Here is a 24,716-nt window from a genome sequence, read left to right as displayed (position 1 = left end):
ATTTATACATTAAGATGTGTTGAAACAGCAACCTTTCATATTCACTGAGTAGGGCATACAACCATAGCAGTAACTGTCAGAAAAGTAACTCAAATTTGTACCAGAAAAGTTACAAGTCGATGCCAACAATTGTCCGACACATGCAGTGCATTTGTACAAGTTACTGTAACATGCAGATTGTACAACTAGGAAGGCATCATATGTTAGTCGTAGCCAGAGTCTCTTCATCCACATCAAAAGCTTTCCTTGCTTGCTTGAGCTCTTCATTCATGGACAGTAGCTCAGTAGCACGGTGCAGTTTTCGTAAATCCTAAAAAAAACAGACTAAAGTGTGAGCTGCACTGCAAATAAGCAAGGCAATCAAATGTGGGGTCAGACTGTGTGTACCTTGCGTATAAGATAAAGAAAATCCTCTGTCAGGAGCTTCCCTCTCTTTGAGGCAACATTCTGCGCCTTGTGCACCTGAGAAAGGGGCATTATGAATCCACTGAATGATGAAGCTGCAAATAACAGTATAAACACATGCCAGATGTGTCTGTGATTTTATCCATCTAATAATGGCTCACAGGAACACTTGCACAGTGGTCATCTACTACATAATTGTTATTTCCAACAAATAATTTGAAGCACATGAATTTGCTCAATAGTCAAAAGTGGGGGTGTATGGACAGTAAATGGGGGAAGGGCTCAGGTGTTAACTAAACTGCCTACAATTTGCATACTCCCAAATCATGCATGTATTACCAAAAAAAAAATCAAATAGACAAATCAGGGCTCCATGTGACATAATGCAAGTAATCAAATGAACAAATCAGGGCCCTATGTGAAACAAATAAACTTTTAATAGAAGTTGGCGAAACAAGGTCCGGAAACATTCAACAAAGCCCTGATTCAATTGCTTGATGTGAACAAACTCATGTGTAGTATAAATTCCAATCTTAAGCACAATGCAGAAGCAACATCAACTACCAAGTTTAATGATGAAAGATATAATTTGTGGGATAAACGTGCACATTGGGCACAGCATAGATTAGTGGAAACTTGATACCTACACTGAGAAACTACAAAGTTAATTTACATTAGGACACAAGCATAAACTTTAGATATTGTACAAAAATGGGCACACTGCATATGAACACCACAAAAAAGAATCTCAAAGCATGGCCCATAATGACATCATGAAGTTATCAATAGAGGCAAACACAGTGGTTCAAAACTTACTTGTCTTTCAAGAACACCAGAACAAGGAGTTCAAGAAGGTAACAATATTGAATGTTGAAACAGGAATAACAATTCAACAATCAGAATCATTAAAAACAGGGTCAATCCCTTTTTTTTTTTTTCTTTCCATTCACATAGCCTTACAATCAGTACACATAGCATCTCAGCAGACATAGCACAGAAGATAGAATCATAGAAACACAAAAATAAGCTTACCAGGTCAGTGACATATTCGACAACAATGTCCTCCACAAGTGCAACGGTTTCTGGAAGTGGCTGCCAAATCAAGAACACAACATATGAGCGAAGAAGAATCCAATTTCTGTTTGTAAGGAAAAACCATGTGCCGCTTTCTTTACATGGAAGTTATTTAAATAATCATACGTAAGCATTGCAAATTGAAGGTCCAATGCATGTTATCATCACTACCATTTACTGCCTTTTATCATCACTTGCAATGTAAATTACTGCTCTGAACTACATAGATTGGCTTATTGGTCGCAGCATATATCTTTAAAACGAACTAAACAGGAAATTGTTCAGTAAACTCACATTTGGATCATCCCCAAAGCCATACATCATGTGCTGCACTGCAAGAACGTCAACAAAAATTATACTACAACACATAAAATTGAGGATGAGCAGCAAATTAATTGAACGCCTAATGACAGAACAAAGGCTAAAAATTAGCAAAGTAGGGAGCAAGCGTCCCGTACGGTCTTTCTGGAAGACGCCGCGCTTGCGCTTGAGGGTGGTGGCGGACGCGTCGGCGCCGCCACCACCACCGCCACCGCCGGCAGAGTGGTGGTGGGAAGAGGAGCCCTGGCCCGAAGCCGCGGCCTGCGCCGCCGCCGACTTGCCCTTGGACGGCGTCCCCGACGGCGCCGGCGTCGCAGCGTGGTGGCCGCTAGGGTTCGGCGTCGACGACTTGCCCTTGGACGGCGCCGATGACGGGGCGGCCGTCGCGGAGTGGTGGCCGCTAGGGTTCTGCATCTCTGCGATGTCTGGGGTGCGTCGGAGGTCGAGGAGAGCAGGGGAAGGCGGAGAGGACGGCTGTCTTCGCTTTCCGGACGGGGTAGCCGGGAGGATGCCGATTTCCGCGAACAAGAGGGGAATAGGACGAAGCGCGTCAGTCGGCTCGCAAATAGCAGCACTGGGCTCTCAGCTGAGGGCGAGGGCGGGCGGTGGCGTTACCGGCGAGGCGGCTGGCGAGCGTGCCGGCTTTGAGAGAGGAGGCTTTTACCGTGTGCCATTAAAAAGGTTTAAAATTACGCGTAAGTCAGTTCATGTTGACAAATAAGGCATTTTCATTTTCATATTTATTTTAATCCATAAAAATAACGCAATAAAAAAGAGAGCGAAGTCATGAATGAAAAGACAGAAACAGTTCATGACAAAAGTTAACATGATGATAAGACAAATTATAGAGCCGAAACATATGTGAAACATTGTTTTACATAGCTGAAGCATCACAGACATGATCATAAATATTAAAAATGTGTTCTCAAATATCAAGACCATGATGATCACAAAAATAAAAGGAACCAGAAAACCAGCATAATCATCCAAATCAACCAAACAGAACATGTTGAATATGAAAGCAGTATTGCCTAGAAACATCATGATATTGATAATGAAACTCAGAAGAGGGTGAAGAAGATTATTGTAGTCGTCTCGCTCGATGCAGTGCAGACAAGGACGCCGTGAAGAAGCACCGCTACTGGTTCACCAGCGAGTAGTCGTGTCACCACTGACACTCCCAAAAACGTAATCGCCCGTCTTCACCCGAGCAGGTGAAGCCCACGACGGAGACGCGTTTCGGAGGCCTACTCTTCCATCTCTGGTGCTCGCCGGAGGTGGAACGGGAAGAACTTGCGCTGCTGGACAAGAGAGCTTAACCGAGAGGGGAGGATTTGTTTTATAGGCAGAGGCCAGAAGACGAGAAGCCGACGGCACCGAGGGGTCACACCTCCCTTCTGCGGTGGAAGAGACGGAGACGGAGAACCAGGAGTCACGGGAGTTACCAGAAACTCCTCCAATCAATTCCAATCAATTCGTCAGTTTCAAAAATAAAGGCCTCGCCCGTCCGCTCGCTCGCCGCCGCCCGCCTGCCACGCCCACGCCCACGCCCACGCCCACGCCCACGCCCACGCCCACGCCCACGGGCTCGGGCCGGGCCGGGCGGCGGCGGCGGCGGCGCGCGCGCGCGTGTGGCATCCAGGTGACCCACTTTTACTTCTCAAATAGATCGATCAATGATCAAGTATTTAAGTAGAGTCGTCTCTCGATTAAATTCCCATATGGTACAAAACCATTAATGTACATGTACGGACCATAGAGTTTAATAGAGATATTAAATAAATGGGCCAAGCCCATAATATCTAACAATATCTAACAATCCCCACCAAACTCTAGGGTACGCAGTTTGAAATTCTCAGAACCACATTCCTTTTATATACCAGTGTTTCGATGGAGACTGTTAAGTTGAACATCCATCTAGAAAGCTAGCTACACTCATCCACAACTGAACAATGGACAGAACCTTGAATTGACAGTTTTGTGCGAGATGAGTTTCACATAACCTCTTAACTGATACTAGGCTGCCAAGTGCCTTCCCTCTGTTTTGAAGCATATAAGTCACACTTCGAGGCCTTTTCATGAGCATCTAGAGATTACCCACATCTCATAGATTGTGACTAGCAATCGAGCTCATATAGGTGTGTTCCTTATAGGATGTTCTGTAGGACAACATCCCCGCTATACCAAGCCGCTCGGATCACATTAAGAACTTAATCATCCTGCCTAACAGTATTAGAGAGACGGTGCATCTCCAACGAACTGAGCTATAATCTAAGGGGTCTCTCCCTCAGTCAATCAACAGCTTGTTTCGCCATCCTAATTCACGGGATCTCCGATCACATAGGATAGGTTACCACTGTTGATGGCTCTATGTGGGTCTCAAACCCAGTTCCCTCGACGCACCTTCTATCACATTGCGTGACAGACCCTTAGTGAATTGATCTACCAGATTATTCAATGTATGGACATAGTCCAATGCAATTACTCCGGAGTTTCTCAGTTTTCTGACAGTCTTCAAACGTCTCTTCACATGCTTTGTGGACTTCATGTTATCCTTAGAACTGTTTACCTTAGTGATCACAGTTTGATTATCACAGTTCATGGAAATTGCTGGGATTGGTTTCTCAACAATCGGCAAATCCATCAGGAGATCACGGAGCCACTCTGCCTCAGCACTAGCGGTATCCAATGCGGTCAGTTCTGCTTCCATTGTAGACTTCGTTAAGATAGTCTGCTTGCAAGACTTCCAAGAAACAGCACCACCTCCAAGTAGAAACACGTATCCACTCGTGGCATACAGCTGATCCGCATCAGAAATCCAATTAGCATCACAATAACCCTCTAGTACCCTCGGATACCCGGAAAAGTGAATGCTGTAACTCATTGTCCCTTTCAAATAGCGCAGCACTCTCTCAAGAGCATTCTAGTGAGTATCTCCCGGATTTGACACAAACCGGCTCAGTTTGCTTACAGCGAACGAGATATCAGGCCTGGTTGCGCTAGCTAGGTACATAAGAGAACCAATTATCTGTGAATATCTCAATTGGTCTCTTGCAATTCTGTGATTCTTCCTCAAATGAATACTTGGATCATACGGAGTAGGAGCATGCGTACACTCATTGTACCCAAATCGGTTCAAGACCTTTTCCACATAGTGAGACTGCATAAGAGTTACCCCACCATTTCCTTCCTCCCTTGAAAGCTTAATGTTGAGAATAACATCAGCCTCTCCCAAGTCTTTCATCTCAAAGTTACTCGACAAAAAATCTTTTACTTCTTTAATCACATTTAGATTGTTGCCAAATATTAATATATCATCCACATATAAGCATAGTATCACACCATCACCACCACCAAACCGATAATATACACATTTATCAGCTTCATTCACAACAAAGCCGGCTGATGTTAAAGTTTTATCAAACTTCTCATGCCACTGCTTGGGGGCATGCTTTAGGCCGTACAGGGACTTCAATAACTTACAGACTTTACCCTCTTGACCATTTGCAATAAACCCATCAGGCTGATCCATGTAGATCTCTTCCTCAAGCTCTCCATTTAGGAAGGCTGTCTTAACATCCATCTGATGAATGAAAAGACCATGTGAGGCAGCCAGGGATAGCAACACACGAATGGTCGTCAATCGAGCAACAGGTGAGTAAGTATCAAAGTAATCTTCACCTTCCTTCTGTGTATAACCCTTAGCAACAAGCCTAGCTTTGTACTTCTCAATTGTACCATCAGGCCTCAGCTTCTTTTTAAACACCCATTTACAGCCCACAGGTTTGCAACCAAATGGACGATCAACCACTTCCCACGTCCCATTGGACATAATGGAGTTCATCTCACTTTGCACTGCCTCCTTCCACATGTCAGAATCAGGAGAAGAGTATGCCTCAGAAATGGTTGTGGGAGTGTCATCCACGAGATATATAATAAAGTCTTCTCCAAAGGATTTTGCAACTCTTTGCCTCTTACTCCTTCGAGTGACAGTATTATCATCCTTCTCAGGATTTTGCTCAAGTTCATAGGTGTTATCATCAGCGTGTATATTTGATTCATGAAGTTCAGGAATAGAATCATGACTAGACATTCTAGATGCACCTATTTTCATTGGAAATTCATTCTCAAAGAATGTGGCATCTCTAGACTCCATGACCGTTCCAACAGCCATATCAGGAGCACTAGAATTTATTATTAAAAAACGATAGCCCACACTATGAATGGCATAGCCTAAGAAAACACAATCTACAGTTTTTGGTCCAAGCTTTCGCTTTTTGTTTATTGGCACATTCACTTTGGCCAAACAACCCCAAACGCGAAGATAAGAAATATTTAATCTCTTTTTCTCCCAATCCTCAAATGGAGTGATTTCTTTGTTCTTTGTGGGCACTCTATTTAGGACATGATTCGCAGTTAAAATTGCCTCACCCCACCATTCCTTAGATAAACCAGCTGTCTCCAACATGGCATTCATCAAGTCAGTTAGAGTGCGGTTCTTTCTTTCAGCAATCCCATTGGATTGTGGTGAGTATGGAGGTGTCCTCTCATGAATTATACCGTGCACCGCGCAAAACTCAGAAAATTCATTAGAGAAATATTCTCCCCCGCGATCGGACCGCAACCGTTTGATATGCTTTTCAAGTTGATTCTCAGCCTCGGCTTTAAAGGTTTTAAAATAATGTAATGCCTCATCTTTTGTTTTAATTAGGTACACATAGCAATATCGAGTGCAATCATCTATGAACGTTATGAAGTATCTCTTACCACCTTTTGTCAAAATTCCGTTCATTTCACAAATATCGGAATGGATGAGATCAAGTGGTGCCAACTCTCTCGCCACAGCTGCCTTGTGAGGCTTGCGAGGTTGTTTTGCCTCAACGCATGTATGACATTTGGAGCTTTTGGCAACGTCAAATTTAGGAATTAAATTCAAACCAGCTAAGCGGGACATGCAACCAAGATTAACATGACATAATCGAGAATGCCAAACATTCATCTCAACATTAACGTTATTAACGACATTATTCACTGCAAGAGGTAAAGTATCAACCAAAGACAAGCGGAACAAGCCTCCGCTCTCATAGCCTTTTCCAACAAAGGTTCCATACTTTGATATAACACATTTATTCGACTCAAACACAAGTTTAAAACCGTCTCGACATAGCAGAGAGCCACTAATAAGATTTTTCCTTATTGAGGGGACATGATGCACGTTCTTGAGTTGCACGGTCTTCCCCGAAGTAAGCTTCAGATCCACCGTACCAACACCATGAACACCAGCACGCGCGCCATTCCCCATCAGCAAGGCTCCACTCCTCCCGACCTGGTAAAAAGAAAACAAGGACTTATCAGCACACATATGTATATTTGCACCTGTATCAACCCACCAATCAGGTGAGGAACAAACTGTAAATGCAGATAAATTACCATACCCAGCAGCGTCTGCATCAGTCTCAATGGTGTTGACTGTCTTCGCCTTTGGTGGGGGCTTCCACTTAGCCTCAGGACACTCTCTAGAAAAGTGCCCAGTGTTCCCACAAGTGAAGCAGTTCATCTTTGCCTTGTCTAATCCCATCTTCTTAATATTACCTTTCTTGAAGAAGGTAGTGGATTTCTGCTTAAGCTCCTGCTGGGGCTTCTTCTTTTGTGGCTTAGGACGAAACTTTTGCACCACATGTGCACTAGTAGTCGCCTCACCATTCCCGCCCTTGCTCTTTCCCTTAACATCCTTTGCTCTTGCCTTGTCCTCAACATCAAGAGTGCCAACAAGTTCAGCAATGCTAAACTGCTGCCTCTTGTGTTTCAAGGTAGTAGCAAAATCAGTCCAGGAAGGTGGCAGCTTAGCAATAATGCAACCTGCCATGAACCTGTCAGGGAGAGGACAGCCGTACAGCTCCAATTCCTTCACCAGTCCCTGTATCTCATGAGCCTGTTCGACTACAGGACGGTTATCCACCATCTTGTAGTCATGGAACTGCTCCATGATGTACAGCTCAGAACCGGCGTCGGAAAGACCGTACCGGGCCTCAAGGGCTTCCCACACAGCTCTGCCAGTCGGGAGTGGTATGTAGGCATCAACCAGAGAATCATTGATGATGCTCAACAGTGCAGCCTTGCACATGGTCTCAGCATGTCCCCAAGCCTGCTCATCCTCATCGGATCTCACAGTAGCAGGCTGCTCATTGAGCACATGACCACAGCGCATGGCCGACAACCACAGAAGGGCTTTCTCACGCCACCTCTTGTAGTGAGTGCCCTCAAACGGCGTAGGCTTTAGCATGCCCGCAAAGCCAACAGATGAAAATGGCCTGAAATTACGTTTTTGGATTGTTGACAAATAAAGCATTTTCATTTTCATATTTATTTTAATCCATAAAAATAACGCAATAAAAAAGAGAGTGAAGTCATGAATGAAAAGACAGAAACAGTTCATGACAAAAGTTAACATGATGATAAGACAAATTATAGAGCCGAAACATATGTGAAACATTGTTTTACATAGCTGAAGCATCACAGACATGATCATAAATATTAAAAATGTGTTCTCAAATATCAAGACCATGATGATCACAAAAATAAAAGGAACCAGAAAACCAGCATAATCATCCAAATCAACCAAACAGAACATGTTGAATATGAAAGCAGTATTGCCTAGAAACATCATGATATTGATAATGAAACTCAGAAGAGGGTGAAGAAGATTATACCCTACGGCGGAGCCGCTCGCACCAGGAAAGGCCATGGTGGTGCTTTGTTGTTGTAGTCGTCCCGCTCGATGCAGTGCAGACAAGGACGCCGTGAAGAAGCACCGCTACTGGTTCACCAGCGAGTAGTCGTGTCACCACTGACACTCCCCAAAAACGTAATCGCCCGTCTTCACCCGAGCAGGTGAAGCCCACGACGGAGACGCGTTTCGGAGGCCTACTCTTCCATCTCTGGTGCTCGCCGGAGGTGGAACGGGAAGAACTTGCGCTGCTGGAGAGTGGTGTACTTCGCCAAGAGAGCTTAACCGAGAGGGGAGGATTTGTTTTATAGGCAGAGGCTAGAAGACGAGAAGCCGACGGCACCGAGGGGTCACACCTCCCTTCTGCGGTGGAAGAGACGGAGACGGAGAACCAGGAGTCACGGGAGTTACCAGAAACTCCTCCAATCAATTCCAATCAATTCGTCAGTTTCAAAAATAAAGGCCTCACCCGCCCGTTCGCTCGCTCGCCGCCCGCCTGCCTGCCTCGCCTCGCCTCGCCTCGCCACGCCACGCCACGCCCACGCCCACGCGCACGGGCACGGGCCGGGCCGGGCGGCGGCGGCGGCGGCGCGCGCGCGCGCGTGTGGCATCCAGGTGACCCACTTTTACTTCTCAAATAGATCGATCAATGATCAAGTATTTAAGTAGAGTCGTCTCTCGATTAAATTCTCATATGGTACAAAACCATTAATGTACATGTACGGACCATAGAGTTTAATAGAGATATTAAATAAATGGGCCAAGCCCATAATATCTAACAATATCTAACAGTTCAAAAAGTTAAGCTCGCACGAGCGTTATCGTTCTAATTTTTTTTAGCTCTCTAAGCTAACGGTGTCAAACAAACAGGTAAAATGACTATTTTATCCTATAGTGAGATCCATTTGTCAGTCACCCAAACTTTCTCTTTCTCTCTTTCTCTTGCGCCTCCATTCCGTGCTCCTGCTCGTCGCCGCGGCGCTGGTGGCGCGGGTGGGGGCCGAGACCTCGCGAGCGACGCGCGGGCGCTCCTGGCGTTCCGTGATGCCGTGGGGCGGCGCCTGGTGTGGAACGCCTCGGACACCGCGGGCGTGTGCTCGTGGACGGGGGTCTCCTGCGAGAACGGTCGCATGGCGGTGCTGCGGCTCCCTTGGGCGATGCTCTCGGGGCGGTCCCTTGGGAACTTGACGGCGCTCCACATGCTCAGCCTCTGCCTCAACGGGATCTCCGGCGCGCTCCCGGCCAACCTCGCCTCCGCCGCCGTGCTTCGGAACGTCTTCCTCAACGGGAATAGGCTGTCGGGCGGGTTCCCGTAGGCGATTCTCACGCTCCCGGGGCTCGTTAGGCTCTCGCTAGGGGAAACAACCTGTCAGGGCCCATCCTGGCGGAGCTCGGCAACCTCAGCACCTCAGGGTCCTGCTCCTTGAGAATAATCACTTTTCCGATGAGATTTCGGACCGCCACTGCAGTAGTTCAATGTTTTGTTCAACCAGCTGAATGGATCCATCCCGACCTCACTTCAGTCGCAGCCGCGCTCCACGTTCCTGGGGACGGGCTTGTGCGGTAGGCCCTTAGGGCCTTGCCCTGGTGAGGTTTCCCCTTCCCCCTGTTCCAACGGGGCAGACGCCGTCACCGACGCATGTTCCCAGTGGCAATGGCAGTGGCGGTGGCGACGGCAGTAGCGGTGGCACCAACGGTGGAAGTGGGGGAGAAAGTCGGGGAGGAGACATGCCTACCGTACGTGCAGCACTACATCCCGCTATCGCGTGACCTCGAGTCCTCCCGCACCGAGGCCGAGCTCGTCATCTTCTCCGCCATCGATGACCTGCTCGCCAAGACCGGCCACCGCGAGCACGCTCAGGGGGGAGCTCCGCCCTAGCCGCCATGGGTGCGCGTGGAGGGCAGCTCCATCCCGGCCGCTCGCGGGCATGGGTGCAAGCGAGCTCTGCCCGGTCGCCATGGGCGCACGTGCGGAGGAGCTCCACCTGGCCACCGCGAGTGAGCTTCACCTCGGTGCGGGCATGGGCGAGCGAGCTCCACCCTGGCATCGGCACGACACGAGGCTGGCGCGTGGCGAGGAGGAAGGTGGAGCGGGGTCGCTGACAGTTGGCCCCACTAGACAGAGGAGAAAGAAGCAAGAGGATAGGACAAGAGAAGGGTATTTTGGACGTTTACACTGACCGGACCCATATGTAAGGGCTACCAAACGGTAAAAAACAAACAGAATACGGACGGAATGGCTTGGAGAGCAAAGAAGTTCAGAACGATAACACTCGTGGGAGCTTAACTTTTTTAATGACTTATGCGTAATTGCAAACTTTTTTAATAGCACATAGGTAAAAGCCTCTTGAAAGAAACAGAGGGGCAAAGGCAGGCGACGAGCAAAAGGCTTGCCTTAAGTCATGTTTAGAAACGTTAGATTATTGTAAAATCTACATGATTTAAGAGTGTCTATGGTATATTTTTTTTTCAAATCTAGTAATAGAAAAAGAATTGGAGTATATAGGGGATATTTGTTTCAGTAGAATTGAAAAGTGAAATTGGATTTTAGGGAATAGTTTAATTTGAAAAAATTCTTTCTATTGCATATTATTTATTTTTTAATAGGATGGATTTCATCTTTTTTGGAGCAAATGGTGGAATATTCCCCTATTCCTCTTAATTTAACTCATTGTATATTTCATATGGAATAAGAGAAGAACACTACTACACAAAGCATTTTTAGGGGCGGTTGGTAACCCTTTGTAGGGGCGGTTTGGCCAGCCGCCCCTACCGAACCGTCTCTACAAATCATGCATTTGTAGGGGCGGTTCCCAGGCCGCCCCTATAAATCGATTTGTAGGGGCGGTTGGTGATTGAGCCGCACCTACAAATCGATTTGTAGGGGCGGCTCAATCACCAACCGCCCCTACAAATCGATTTGTAGGGGCGGTTGTAGTGTCAGCCGCCTCTATAATACCTGTTTGTAGGGGCGATTCAATCTAGAACCGCCCCTACAGTACGTTTTCAAATTTACAATTCAAATTCGACCAGAACTGTTTGTTTCCGCGTATTCCATCCGGCATTCGCGTTGCCGAACGCCCCACGACCAATGTTCTGAACCGCGTTCGCGTTGCCAAACACCCCGCGACCAACGTTCCGAACCGCGTTCGCGTTGCCAAACGCCCCGCGACCAACGTTCCGAACGTGACTACTAGCACAATAGTATTATATAAACTACAATTACAAGTCCAATTCGTAAGGATATATACAATCCATCATTTAATATATAAATTCCATAAACATTGTTATCAACGTCCTAGAGCTAGCCTTTTAGTCTCACGAAGGTGTTGGTACTGAGGATTTCTACCTAAGTCAGACTCTCGGTCATGGTAGGCGCCTTTGACGTGTACAATCTGATCCAATATAAAGTTGCAAAGGTCGCCGATGAGCTCTAAGAGTTGGTCATCCTTGTATGGGTCTTTTTTCATTCCTTTCTCTTCTCTCCACTACAAGAGAACAAGTTTTGGTTTAGTATTTCATACCATGTATGAAGTTTTTATACTACTGATGAAGAGGTTCAAACTTACCCTTAAGGGGTGTCTCCTGTAGGCACTGGTGTTACTCATCATAGAACATATATAGTATCCACAATGTACACTCCCAGGCTTCTGCTTGGGGCACTGTGTATTTTGCATATGAAAATGTTAGGTAATGCTTTTGACAGTCATGTAATGGAGTACTGAAGAAGTAAGTTACACTTACCACACATAGTGTTTTTATAGCCAGCTTTTCCTTCCTCGCTGGATCATGCCTTCCGTGATGATGAGTGACATAGAACCTAAATGTCTTGTTCGAATTATTTTAGCAAATACAACTTGTTAGTATCCATAAGTGAACGTTACAAGTATGTATACAAACATATAAGCTAATGAGGATTGTCGATATGTATATGTCTTGAGAATCGATATGAAGTCTTTGTATGTCGCCGGGTCCTTATCAATTGAATCAAAGACCCATGCCATGCTCCTCCCGACATCGACGGCTATACAAATCTAGTGGTTGCTGTATGGATTTAATCATAGAACTAGATAAGCTCTTTTGCATCGAATAAAATATATCAAACAAAGCTTTAAGTATATAGTTAAACTTACTCGAAGTTGTATGGTAGCCATATAGTAGAGTGTTGTTGTAGATTTTTGAAAGCCAGAGCAATGTATGCCACAACCTTAAGGGACTCTTCCTTTAGTTTCGCCGTACAGATGCGCTCTTTCTCCCGAAGAGTCTTTGCAGCAGCTAGCTCTTTGGCATCCACTGTCCACTGTTTAGGGTAATTAAAATTTGGTTGGGCTATAGCTTGAGGGTCTACATACCCGACTTTCAGACTTGGCATTTGTTTGACAATGTGCACTTGCATTCTACAAATCACGGTGTTGGTTAGTTACAACAAAATTCAAAGATTACATTCATATCATATCGGGAGGACAAGGACTTACAAGCACCACGTGTGAATTAGATTCATCTCTATTTCTCCCAGGTGAAAGCAAGTGTGCATGTCATTGAAGTCAAAGACAATTTTCCCGGCTGGGCTTCCAAATGTGCCGGTGGGAAAGCATGCTTGTATGATATCTATGCTCGTTGGGAGAACACGCAAGTACCAATCATGGAACCTTCGCATTCCAAGTGGTAGGCGCCGGATGTCCCGGTTTGGTATAAAGGGCTTGCCTCTTTCATATGTTTTTGGGCAATCCTTTGACCATTTGATGTCATCAACATTTGGATACTGCTTTGTAATTTGGTGGAGTTTGCTAGTTACGGCCTCCTCAGAACCCCGTTCTGGGACTTGTTTAACTTGGTTCTCAAGCTTGAACTGGTCATGTGAATACCACTTGGACACTGATAAAATGTCTTTCACTGGAACATAAACTGGCCTTATGTTGATTGGAATCTTCTTTCGAAGTTCCCATTCAGGCATGTCCTCGTCTTCTTGTGCATCACCTTCTTCAGGAGGCACTCATTATTCATGTATCGGCTGTGCTTGTTAAGAAGACTGTGGCATCTCATCATGCACTTGCTTGGTACAAGCTAGAGAAGGTTGTGGCATCTCATCAGGCACATGCTCGCTAGGAGGCAGGGAAGAATGTGGCATCTCAGGTATGTGGTGGTCATGAGACGGTGAAAATATCTCCCCAACCACAACAACTCGCTCTAAATTTGGGAGAGGGGGAGGCGGCGAAGAAGCAGTCAATATAATGTCCTGTTTGTGCCAGAGGATGAACTGCCCAATAACATCTCTGAGTAACACCAGGCCCTTGGGAGTTGCATAGTCTATCCTCCACTGCATGAACTCGGGCTTCACGGTATGCACCTCGACCCTAGTGTAGTCCGGTGGTATCTTATTATTATGGTGTAAGCCACCGGGAGGATGTGCCACACCCGTTGCCACCTCCATCATAGTGTTCTGTCGGCCGTTGAGAAACACCAAGGTGCAACTAGTTGGTTCTCATATGCGATCGATGAGGGTTGTAGCTGCAGTGGAACCTTGGCTGCTAGGAACTTTCGGAGGGCTGCCAACTAATGCCAGTTCTCTCGGTGGCATCACTAATATCCATGGCTCTGTAGACAGTCCTTCCTCCTCTAGCGTCTTTGCAACTAGAGCCTTCACTTGGAGCTCAAGACTAGTCTCCTGGTCTCGGCCATGTTTCTTGTACATGTGCCTGTCCTCTTTGAATCCTTGCTTCTAGGTCGTCCTTTTCCCTAGCCCCCTGGTGCGGCCTGTGTGCTCCTTGTTTCCCAAGCCAAGGCTAAGCTCGTTCCTCTCTCTGGAAGTATTGAAGGAGCCCTTCTCCTTGTCTTCAGCATATTTTAGTATCCTTGATACCGCCTCTTGGGTCTCTGGCTTATTAAACTTAAGATTACTGCCAGATGATTCTGTACTCCTCGCATATATCTAGTTCCTTAAGCGTACCTTTAGATTTGTTACATCGATATTCCCAGTAGCTGTGGCCTCTTCATCCATCTTCCTAAACTGCTCTTCCTTGGCATAGTAGCCACCGAGGCCTAGATGATGGTGGTGTTTGTTCCTCTTCGCCAGCTCAGTGTTACGGGCACTGAGCTCCAATGCCTCCGGTGAAGTCTTCTGAGCCATGAGCTTCTTCCATTGACTAGGAGTTATTTTGCTGAACTCTTTGAAGGGAGTTAACCCCTTTTGGATATACTTCATGTTGAGCTCCGACCTCCAACGTTGAAATACCTCTCCCATCATCCTGAAAGCATTTTTTTACCAGTTCGTGCTTACCCTCCGGAAATCTAAAATTGACCCTCAGGTGCCTATCCCATAGTTCATTCTTTTTGTTCTCTGATACCTCTTTCCAGTTAGGGACTGCTGGGTTCAATTTATCTCTTACTAGGGCCCCGATCGCATTATGGAATCGTCCTCTTAATTCCTTTGGCTCAAGGACCTCCCCTGCTGGTCTGACCTCCGTTATCACATAACATGCCTTATCTGGATATAGATTTCCTTTTCTATCCCCTCATTTCCTCTTAGGCTTGGTAGTCGTGGTTGTGTCTTCAGGTTATGGAGCAGAGGCATCGTGATCCATCTCTGTGGCTGTTGCCTCTGCTCTCCTTTCCTCTACTCCATCTTGTCCAGCGAGATGTCGTGGACGTCGACGTTGTCTTTTCTGAGTTTCAGGAGGGACCTGTATATACGATAGGTCAAAGTGTTAGCAGAGGTAACACAGCCAAAGCTTTAGCAAAATTTACAAGCTAAGGCTTTTTCCCTACCTCCTTGTTCAGGTCAAAGTCCTTGTCCAAATCTTCCTCCGTTGGCCTCCTTCTAGCTTCACGTGGGAAAGGATCCTCGGGACTTACATATCCCTCTTCTGAGTCATCATCAGCATCATCCTCTTCTTCTTCGCCTTCAGCAGCCTCTCCTTCGGGGCCTTCCTCCTTGTCACACTGCTCCTAAGTAAGCATCACTTCTAGATCATTTTGTACCTCCTTATTGAACTATTCCTGAGTAAGCTGGTCCTCTAGTGCTTGCTCCTCAAGGGTTGGCTGCTCATCATGCTCGGGGCATCGGGCTGCACTGTCTGGTGTCTGCGACATTATTTCATGCTTTGTTCTAATAGATGCAAGAAAGTATGCTTTAGGTACGCGAGAAGGTATAAGAAATCAAAAAGGTCTATAAACCAAAGTAGTCCTATAAAACAACGATATATAAAAAATGAGAAGTAGCAGTGGTAGAGGCCTCAGAAACATGTCAAACATCATCTGATCTTGAACTTGGAGCATCAAGGCATCATAACAGAGAAGAGAGGAGAAGGTAATGTAGGGGCGACTGCTAATGATGCTAAGTTCCTCACAAGTTCTTAATCATCAGCTCATATTCCATATAATATATGGACTTGGACGATTTCATCATCGGCAAAACAAAGGAGAGGAGACGAGAGGGGAGATTTGGCAAAAAAAGCAGGTGCTGCTTCCAAAACATAGAGGATAGGAAAGGTGGCAACAAATAGAGGAGAGGGGAGATTTGGCAAAAAAAGCAGGTGCTGCTTCCCAGAAAAAGCAACATGACAATGTAAGAACATTATATGCTTAATATCTTCCGAATCTGATAAGCAAATTGGACAATCAGAAGTAGTAGACAGTAGTAGTAGGGAAGTAGTAGAAGTAGCAAAAAAGCAACAACTACTTATGAGAGGAGAGGAGTAGAGTGGAGTAGAGGAGAGTAGTAGTAGAAGAGGAGTACAGAGAAGACAACAAGTACAGAGAAGATTAGTAGCCACCGGCCACAATAATATAAACAAACAAGTGCAAGGCTGCAAGCATACAAATGACAATGTAAGAAGAATAATATAAATACAAGGATTATTTCTACTCAGTAGATATTTATTCCCAAAAAAATGAAACTGGATGAATCGAAGTCCTACTAATTAAACAAACAAGTGCAAGGCTGCAAGCATACAATGAAAGAACAGCTAGGATTAATGAGCTAATGAGCTGTTGCAAATGGCAGGAAACGAGTACCAACATTTCATAGATGGGAAATAATACTATTAGCTGAGGGGGTGTACTGATTATTAGCTAGCAAAAATTGCAGACAACAATCGTAAGTAAGGTGCGGCTGCCGCACCTAAGGGTGCTCCTCCTGTGCCTAAAAATCTAACATCATTGACCTAAGGCACTTTGCTCAGTGTGAATCAAAATGGGCATGAACATCATGTATAGTTCCCATTACTCTAGGCACTTTGCTCAGCGTGTAAAAATCGAAATAGCCATCATCATGTCCAAGATAAGCATTAACAACTTCTACAATTGGAAGCCTGTTTCAATTTTGAGCAGCAAGCAGCAAGCAGAGCGCAGCAAGCAGCAAGCATGCCCAGTTGTACAAGCATGCGCAGGAGTAGTAAGAGTAGTAGTAGTAGTAGTAAGAGCAGTGAAGTAGTAGTAAGAGTAGTGAAGTAGTAGTAAGAGTAAGAATATAAAGTAGTAGCAAGGACAACTTAAGTATTAGTTAAGTAGTAGTATAGAGTATCAGCAGCAGTTAAGTAGTACAGAGTAGTAGTAGTGTATAGAGCAGTGGTAGTAGTTATGTAGTAGTAAGAGAAGTAGTAGGCACATATCCAGTTAACTTTGTAGTAGTAGAGTAGTATAGAGAGTAGTACGAGTAAGAGTAAGAGTAAGAGTACAGACAATAGCATCAAAGCAAATACAGTGTATGTATAATACGAGAAGAAGCTGATGCCTAGAGTATTAAAAGCAGACAATAGCATCAAAGCAAATACAGTGTATGTATAACTTATTAAAAGCAGCCATTGTTATAGAGAATAGAAGATTGAGTCTGTTAGTATCACAAACATAATTTCAGTTCCAGTGCTTATTTCACCTTGAGCACACAAAAGGATTGACTATTAATTTGCACCGTTCAAATATAAGTGTTTAAGCTTTTACATTTCTACTTGTTGCATAGTTCAAATATAAGTGTTTATGTCTCAATCCCTGCCATATCCGAGCACAAGGTTTGAAATGAGGGATAGAGAGGAGCAAAGGATTTATCTCTCATAGTTACAGAGTGGCATCGAAACTGTCAACTAATACAGTCAAGCAAGTATCATAGTCCAGCAAGTAATACAACTTTACTATCATAGTCCAGCAAGTAGCACAAGTTTTCATAAAAAAATACAGTCAAGCCAGCATGCTAGAACAATGCAAGAACCAACCACAAATCATATTATGTCATACTGCAAATAAGAAATAACATTTGTAGCTAGAAGCATGGAAGAACAAAACAAACAGCAGGAGAATCTTTCAAAAACTAAAACACTTTAGTTAGTCTACGGCGAAGAAATTCCTCCTGCATGCTCTGGAGCAATGATGATACTCATATTCTGCCCTAGACTTTCCAAAGAGAAGATAAACTCCTGCCTTTTTGTATCTGTTGTGCTACTCCTTTCCCTCTCTACCCTAGAATGAATTTTTCTTTTTTTCTTCACTGACTCACATGCGCCATGTACGTTGCCAAGATTTGAGCATGTGATTAGCTAGCATGACTTGAGCTCTAATTAAGCTCGCCTAGGACTCAACTTACGAGTGATGCCAAGTATTAAAACAAGCCAACTTTTAAGCTACAAAATAGTATACTCTCAACTAAGCAGGTAGCAGCAGATCGAGACACAAAGCTAAAAGAAAAAAAGGAAAAGGCGGTGGCGTTGGTCGGGTGCTCACCGGGACGTGGGAGTCACAGGCGCTGTGCTTGGGGTCGGTGGCGGAGAAGACGGTGTAGACGAGCATGAAGGTGCCGATGATCTCTATGCCGAGCCCCGTCCCATGGGAGTACCCTGACGCGAGCGAGTTGGTGCCATCGCCGTACCTATCGAAGTAGGCGCTCTGGAACGCCTTGACGAGCCCCACGCCGCAGCCGAGGCACTGGGGCAGTGAGGGGAAGTGGCCGGCCGGCGGGGGCCAACCACCGGGGAGCGGGCAGGTGTTCACGGCGGCAGGGTCAGAAACCCTAGGGCGGGGAGGAGCAGGTGCGCGGGTGCAGGGAAGGAGCAGGCATGCGGGGGCGAAGATGGGGCGCGCGGGTGAGGGGAAGCGGCCGGCCGGCGGGGGCCAACCATCGGGGAGCGGGCGAGCGTCAGCGGCGGGGTCAGAAACCCTAGGGCGGGGAGGAGCAGGTGTGCGGGGGCGGAGATGGGGTGCGCAGGTGAGGGGAAGTGGCGCGAGCCAGCGTCGGTGGGGAAGGGGCGTGGGCCGGCGTCGGCGGGGCAGCCTGACGGCGTCGGAGGAGAAGAGAGCGTCCAAATGAAGACAACACCCGTGCGTCCTCGTATATATAGTCAGGATGATTTGTAGGGGCAGTTTTTGATCCAGCCGCGCCTAGAAATGCATTTTTAGGGGCGGTTCCTGATCCAGCCGCCCCTACAAATGCATTTGTAGGGGCGGTTCCTGATCCAACCACCCCTAGAAATATATTTTTATTTTTTTAAATTATTAATTCTATATTATAAAAACATTTGTAAATGATTTCAGATGAAAAACTCATGTATACGAATGTTGTACAACTCGTCAATATGTACAACTTTTATTTTGATCATATTTTCATTTGACCAAATTTGAACCGTTGTAATTTTGAATTTCACTAAATGGCAACTTCAAACAAGATTTTGAAACCTTAAATGATTTCAACAATAAAAGTCGCGAACATAAAAGTTGTTGAACTCCTCACTGTCTACAACTTTTATTTTGATCACTTCTTCATGTGATAATTCAAATTTTAAATTTTAGAAAATGACAGCTTCAAACCTGATTTTCAAACACTAAATGATTTCAGCTGTAAAGGTGATGAATATAAGAGTTGTATAACTCATCAAGATCTCCTACTTTTATTTTGGTCATTTCTTCATTTCATAAAGTGTTAAGTGATTTCATAAAGTTTTAGTAGTAATAGAGTGGATGTTCAAATAGAGTCATATGGATGTTGCAAAGGGTAGTCTCACATGCATAAAATGTAGTCTCACACACATACAAAAATATGTAGTCTTACACACGTACATAAATATATAGTCTCACACGCATGCATAAATGAAGTCTTACAAACACACACTTACACAAACACTCCACGTTCAACAACTAGCTAGCCCGCTGTAATGACTTTTCCCTTGACACCTTTTCGTTCTCATGGCATTATGTCTTTGGGGAGGTTCTTTTCCACAACACTGATCTTCTTAGGAAAGTCTATGAATAGCGGCATCTCATCGTAGTTATTGTAAGCTTCAACATTGTCCACGCCATCAACTCCAATAATGTGCTGTTTTCCGGAGGCAACCACGTGCTTTGTCTTCTTCTTTGGGGGGAGGTTACTTTGTGGGTCAGACATATAGAAAACTTGTGCGACACGTGAAGCGAGCACCCAAGGGTCATCTTGGTAGCCTAGATTCTCGAGGTCTAGGACTCTCAATCCGATCTCGTTCAGTTGATGTTGTTTGATCCAGCAGCATCGAAATAGGGCCACCGTTATATCCCTTCCATAGTCAAGTTCCTATATCTCTTCAATGATACCAAAGTATTGGATCTTTCGCCCTAATCCATCGAGAGCCTCTATTCAAACACCACTGTTTTGGTTCACATATTTACTATCCTTTGTGTGGGTATAATACGTATACCCATTGATGTCATAAGCATTCCAAGATGTCACTTGTCTCGATGGCCCCTCCGCCAACCTACTGATGGTAATAGAGTCTATGGTTTCTCTAGGCGGTATGTTTTGGTCCTTCAACCATGTAGTTAGTCATTGCTTGTGTTGTTTCATGACCCAATCATCCGAACGACCATTTCTCTCTTCCATAATGATAGCCAAGTGTTCATCAATATAAGGTTGCATCAGTTATGTACTCTGCAAGACACTATAATGCATCTGACTCACCTCTTTGTAATCATGGTCGATGAACACTTTTCTACCACTGGTGCCCTTCCCAGCCAGCCTACCCTTGTGACGAGAATCAGGTTTACCAATCCCTTTCTGTACTTATAGGTACTCTTGACAGCACTCGATGACTTCTTCAGTACTGTAACCCTCTATCATGGAGCCCTTTGGGTATGCTCGATTATGCACGTATTAACTTAGAACTGACATGAACCGCTCATAGGACCACATTTCATGCAAGTAGCAAGGGCCAAGCGCCTGTATTTGATGAACCATGTGAATCATGAGATGTGGCATTATATCAAAAAAAGCAGGGGTAAACACATCTCCAGTTGGTTTTGTGTCTCCACCACAAATTCATGTAGGTCACTCAGCTCTTCCTTGCCAATCGTCTTCTGTGAGATCTTCGAAAAGAAGTAGCACATGCGGGTGATGGCCATTTTCAAGAACTCTGGCTTTATAGCCCTAATTGCAATAGGTAGAAATATTGTCAGCATCACATGGCAATCATGAGCCTTGCAGTGTGTTATTGACAAGTCCTTCATCGACACAGCTTCTTCACATTTGCTGAAAACCCAGTCGACACTTTGATCCCTCTTAGGAAAGTGCATATAGCTCTCTTCTCGTCTGGTGTTAGGTTGAAGCACGCCATAGGCAGAGTGTATTTTCCATTAGCCTCAGGTACCAAGTGAAGCTGTGGCATCACGTTTAGCTGCACCATGTCTTTCCATGCTTTCAGACCATCCTTTGACTTGCCTATGTCCATCAAGGTAGCAATGAGACTCTCAAAGACATTCTTCTACATGTGCATAGCATCAATGGCATGGGGGACCTCCAAGTCTGGCCAATAAGGCAGATACTAAAAAAAGATCGATTGTTTCTTGAAAGGTACACCTTCGACAAGAGGTGTGCTTCTATCTCTGTTCGTCCCATCCGAATTCTTCTTTCCATAGATAACGCATATGTTTTTCACCATTCTGTACACGTGTTCTCCGTTATGACGTCTCTCCGGAGGGGGTTCAATCTCCGGGGCGTTGTCATAAAATCTAAAGAACAATTTGCTGCAGTACTTGTGACTTATCTTTAAGAAGCGTTGGTTCCTTAGGTAAACTATCTTCTTGGATGCATCCAAGTACACCCATGTAGTACCATCCAAGCAAACCAAGCATCCCATCTTCCCTTTGATCTGTCCAGACAAAGCAAATAGCACGGGGTAATCATTAGTAGTAACAAATATTATTGCTCTACATATGAAGTCCTCCTTTCAGAACACATCGTACATCTGCTCCCCATGCCTCCATAGCCTCTCCATTTTTTGCATCAAGGGCTCGAGGAACACGTGTATATCAATGCCTGGTTGTTTAGGGCCAGAAATAAGAATAGTGAGGAGAAGGTACTTTCTCTTTTGACACAGCTATGTTGGGATGTTGTACATGGTCAAGATCACTGGCCATGTGCTGTGGTCGCTCATCCTCTCATTGAAGGGATTCATTCCATCAGTGCTCAAGCCAAACCATACATTCCTTGGGTCATCGCTGAATTCTTTGTGCTTCTCATCAAACCTTTGCCACTGACTACAATCAGCCAAGTGTGCAATCTTATCATCATCCACCTTGCGCGCATCATCCCACCATGTCATGAGTGCGTCTTCTTTAGGGTTTACGAAGATACGTCTCAAGCGGTCGGTCACTGGCAGGTACCACATTACTAGGGTAGGAATTCTTCTCTGCTTTGCATCGTTGCCTAATGGAGTGTCCTCTGGGGGCTGAGATTCTTGTACCACCTTTTTGGTACCCTTCTTATTCCTCTTTTTCCCCATGGAGGGTTTGTCCCCATCATAAAGGTCATTGTTCTTATACCGACTGGCCCCACACCGGGGACATTTATCTAGTGACTTGAACGTTTCGCCATGAAAAAGTATACAGTGGTTGGGGCATGTATGGATTTTTTCAACCCCCATTGTCAATGGACTTATGACCTTCTTCGCTTGGTATGTGTTGGTGGGAACTGAGTTTGGTTGTGGCAGCACCCATGACAGGAGATGCAATAGATTATTGAAACTACAGTCTGACCAGCCATACTTAGCCTTCAGGATGAGCAGCTCAAGCACAAAATGTAGCAATGTCCAATGTATCGGACAACCCTTTTTAACACCATACACAGTCTCCTTCGATGCTTTTGTCATCCTTTCCAAATTTTCTAGACCTTTCGGGCTATTTAGTAAAATCTCTGGTCCAAGGGCTCGAATCATGTCCTCCAAATCATCTTCATCCCCGACACGTGCTCCACCATCATTATTGGCACCACCTTCGTCATTACCATCCCAACCACCAGCATCACCACCTTGTTCATTGCCAAACTTGAAATCCATTCGTGCATCAAGCTCTGCTAAATATTGGGACAATGATTCTATGGTTTCATCATCGTATTCCTCCTCATCCTCATTGTTAACAATAACCGTTTCACCATGATGAATCCACACTGTGTAGTCCTCAACAAATCCTCGCATAATCAAATGTGATCTAATGATAGTCACATCTGTCCATGCCATACGGTTCTTGCAATCTTTAGATGGGCAAATAATTGTATCCTTATTCTTTTTCAATGTTGTTGCATGCTTCTTTGTGGCTTCAATAAATTTATCCACCTCTTCACGGAAACCTGCCTTGAACCTTAACGAACCATACATCCAAGAGTTCCTGTACTCCATCTTTTACAACAACAACAAAACAAACATTAAAGGAGTACTTATTTAGATATATATAAAAATGAAACAAATTAATAATTAGTTGAGAATAATTGTATATACTTCAGATATATATGAATATAAATCTAATATAATTACATGAAGCATACAAACACACCATGGTAAAAGAAAATTAATTAACGGCCCATTTATCCATAAATAATTAAAATACATATTTATTGATTACAATAAATAATTTCAAAGACAACAATTAGCAACAATTATACTTTACCCAATATCTTTCATACAAACCCTAGTCCAATTTCATTAAACATAAATTTACAAAAACGACATTAATAAAAAAACCAAACCCTAGATCTAGATCCACATGCACATGAAACATCCATAAAACTAACTAATTGTTCACTAAAATCAAGAAACATGGACCAAATAAGGGTATGATCTTGTTCCCCTCCCTAATTTACCCTAGTACATTTAAAAGTTGGGTCTAATTTGCTTCATAAATAGCTCAAGCACCATAGAAGAGAGAGAAAAACAAAACTCTAATTACTCACTAACCAATCATTAAAACTTCAAAAAAAAGTATGGAATAGCATTTTCTTACCTTCTACAACCTCTCCACCAAAGGATTTGAGACCAAAACCTTCCCCCCTTAGTAGAGCAATTTTTGGGAGGTGCCCAAGGCCTCCCCACCTTTTTTCATGGGTTGGAGTGAGTGACCCGAGGAGGAAGAAGGTACTGCATCTATTTTATATGGGGGGCATTTGTAGGGGCGGCTGGTGATTGAGCCGCCCCTACAAATCGGTGCTATAAATACGGGGCCATTTGTAGGGGCGGCTCAATCACCAGCCGCCCCTACAAATATCATTTCTAGGGGTGGCTGGTGATTGAGCCGCCCCTACAAATCATACCTCATTTGTAGGGGTGGCTCGTAACACCAGCCGCCCCTACTGTTCCATTTGTAGGGGCGGCTGGTGTCTGGGCACCCGAGCACGCCACTATAGGGGCGGCTCCATCACCAGCCGCCCCTACAAAAAAATCGAACCGTTGCTAAAAATTGTTTTTTACGTAGTGGAAGAAAAACATTCCACAACCCCAATAGCCCCTCAAAATGGGATCGAGAAAACTTGATCCCCTTTATACATGATCTCTATATGTCAGGGCTAAATAAATCTATCCTCATTTTTTCTCTTCTCTCTCGTGGTTTCTTCACGTATTTACAACAACGCTTGCCCTCCCGACTAGAGGCATGACGCAGTGGTGGGCTACTTGGCGAGGTGCAACGTAGCGGTGGTGGCCCGTTCAACATGGTGGCGCAGCGTTACACTGCTCGCCCAACACAACAGCCTGGAGCCCTAGTAGTCAGCGAGAGGGGAGGAAAGAAAGAGGGTCAAGAAAAATCTCGGGTTCTTCCTCTTTATTTGAGGGATGGAAGGATTAGTTTTGTCAACTAAGAAAAATAATTTAGAGAAAGAGAATCTGTAGGAGTTTGATTTTTACCTTCGATCCAGTTTATTCCTTTTATAAGAAAAGAAGATAGTTTGTTCCCAATCTAGTGGAGATACTCTAAC

The 24,716-nt window shown here is 44.8% G+C and overlaps 1 protein-coding gene across 1 annotated transcript; it reads right to left on the bottom strand.

Moving 5' to 3' along the window:
* Positions 1-17: 17 nt before the first annotated feature.
* LOC136452138 (transcription initiation factor TFIID subunit 13-like) lies at positions 18-2,458 on the bottom strand. The gene is made up of 5 exons (XM_066452777.1): positions 1,938-2,458; positions 1,774-1,811; positions 1,438-1,497; positions 388-462; positions 18-310 (listed from the first exon to the last, which is right to left on the bottom strand). Exons 1-5 carry the CDS (start codon positions 2,212-2,214, stop codon positions 197-199), a joined length of 564 nt encoding a protein of 187 aa, XP_066308874.1. The 5' UTR covers positions 2,215-2,458; the 3' UTR covers positions 18-196.
* Between the last annotated feature and the right edge of the window lie 22,258 nt (positions 2,459-24,716).

This window comes from Miscanthus floridulus, chromosome 5 (assembly GCF_019320115.1).
Source record: "Miscanthus floridulus cultivar M001 chromosome 5, ASM1932011v1, whole genome shotgun sequence".
Classification (NCBI taxonomy): domain Eukaryota; kingdom Viridiplantae; phylum Streptophyta; class Magnoliopsida; order Poales; family Poaceae; genus Miscanthus; species Miscanthus floridulus.
This window is presented reverse-complemented; position numbering and strand designations above follow the sequence as displayed.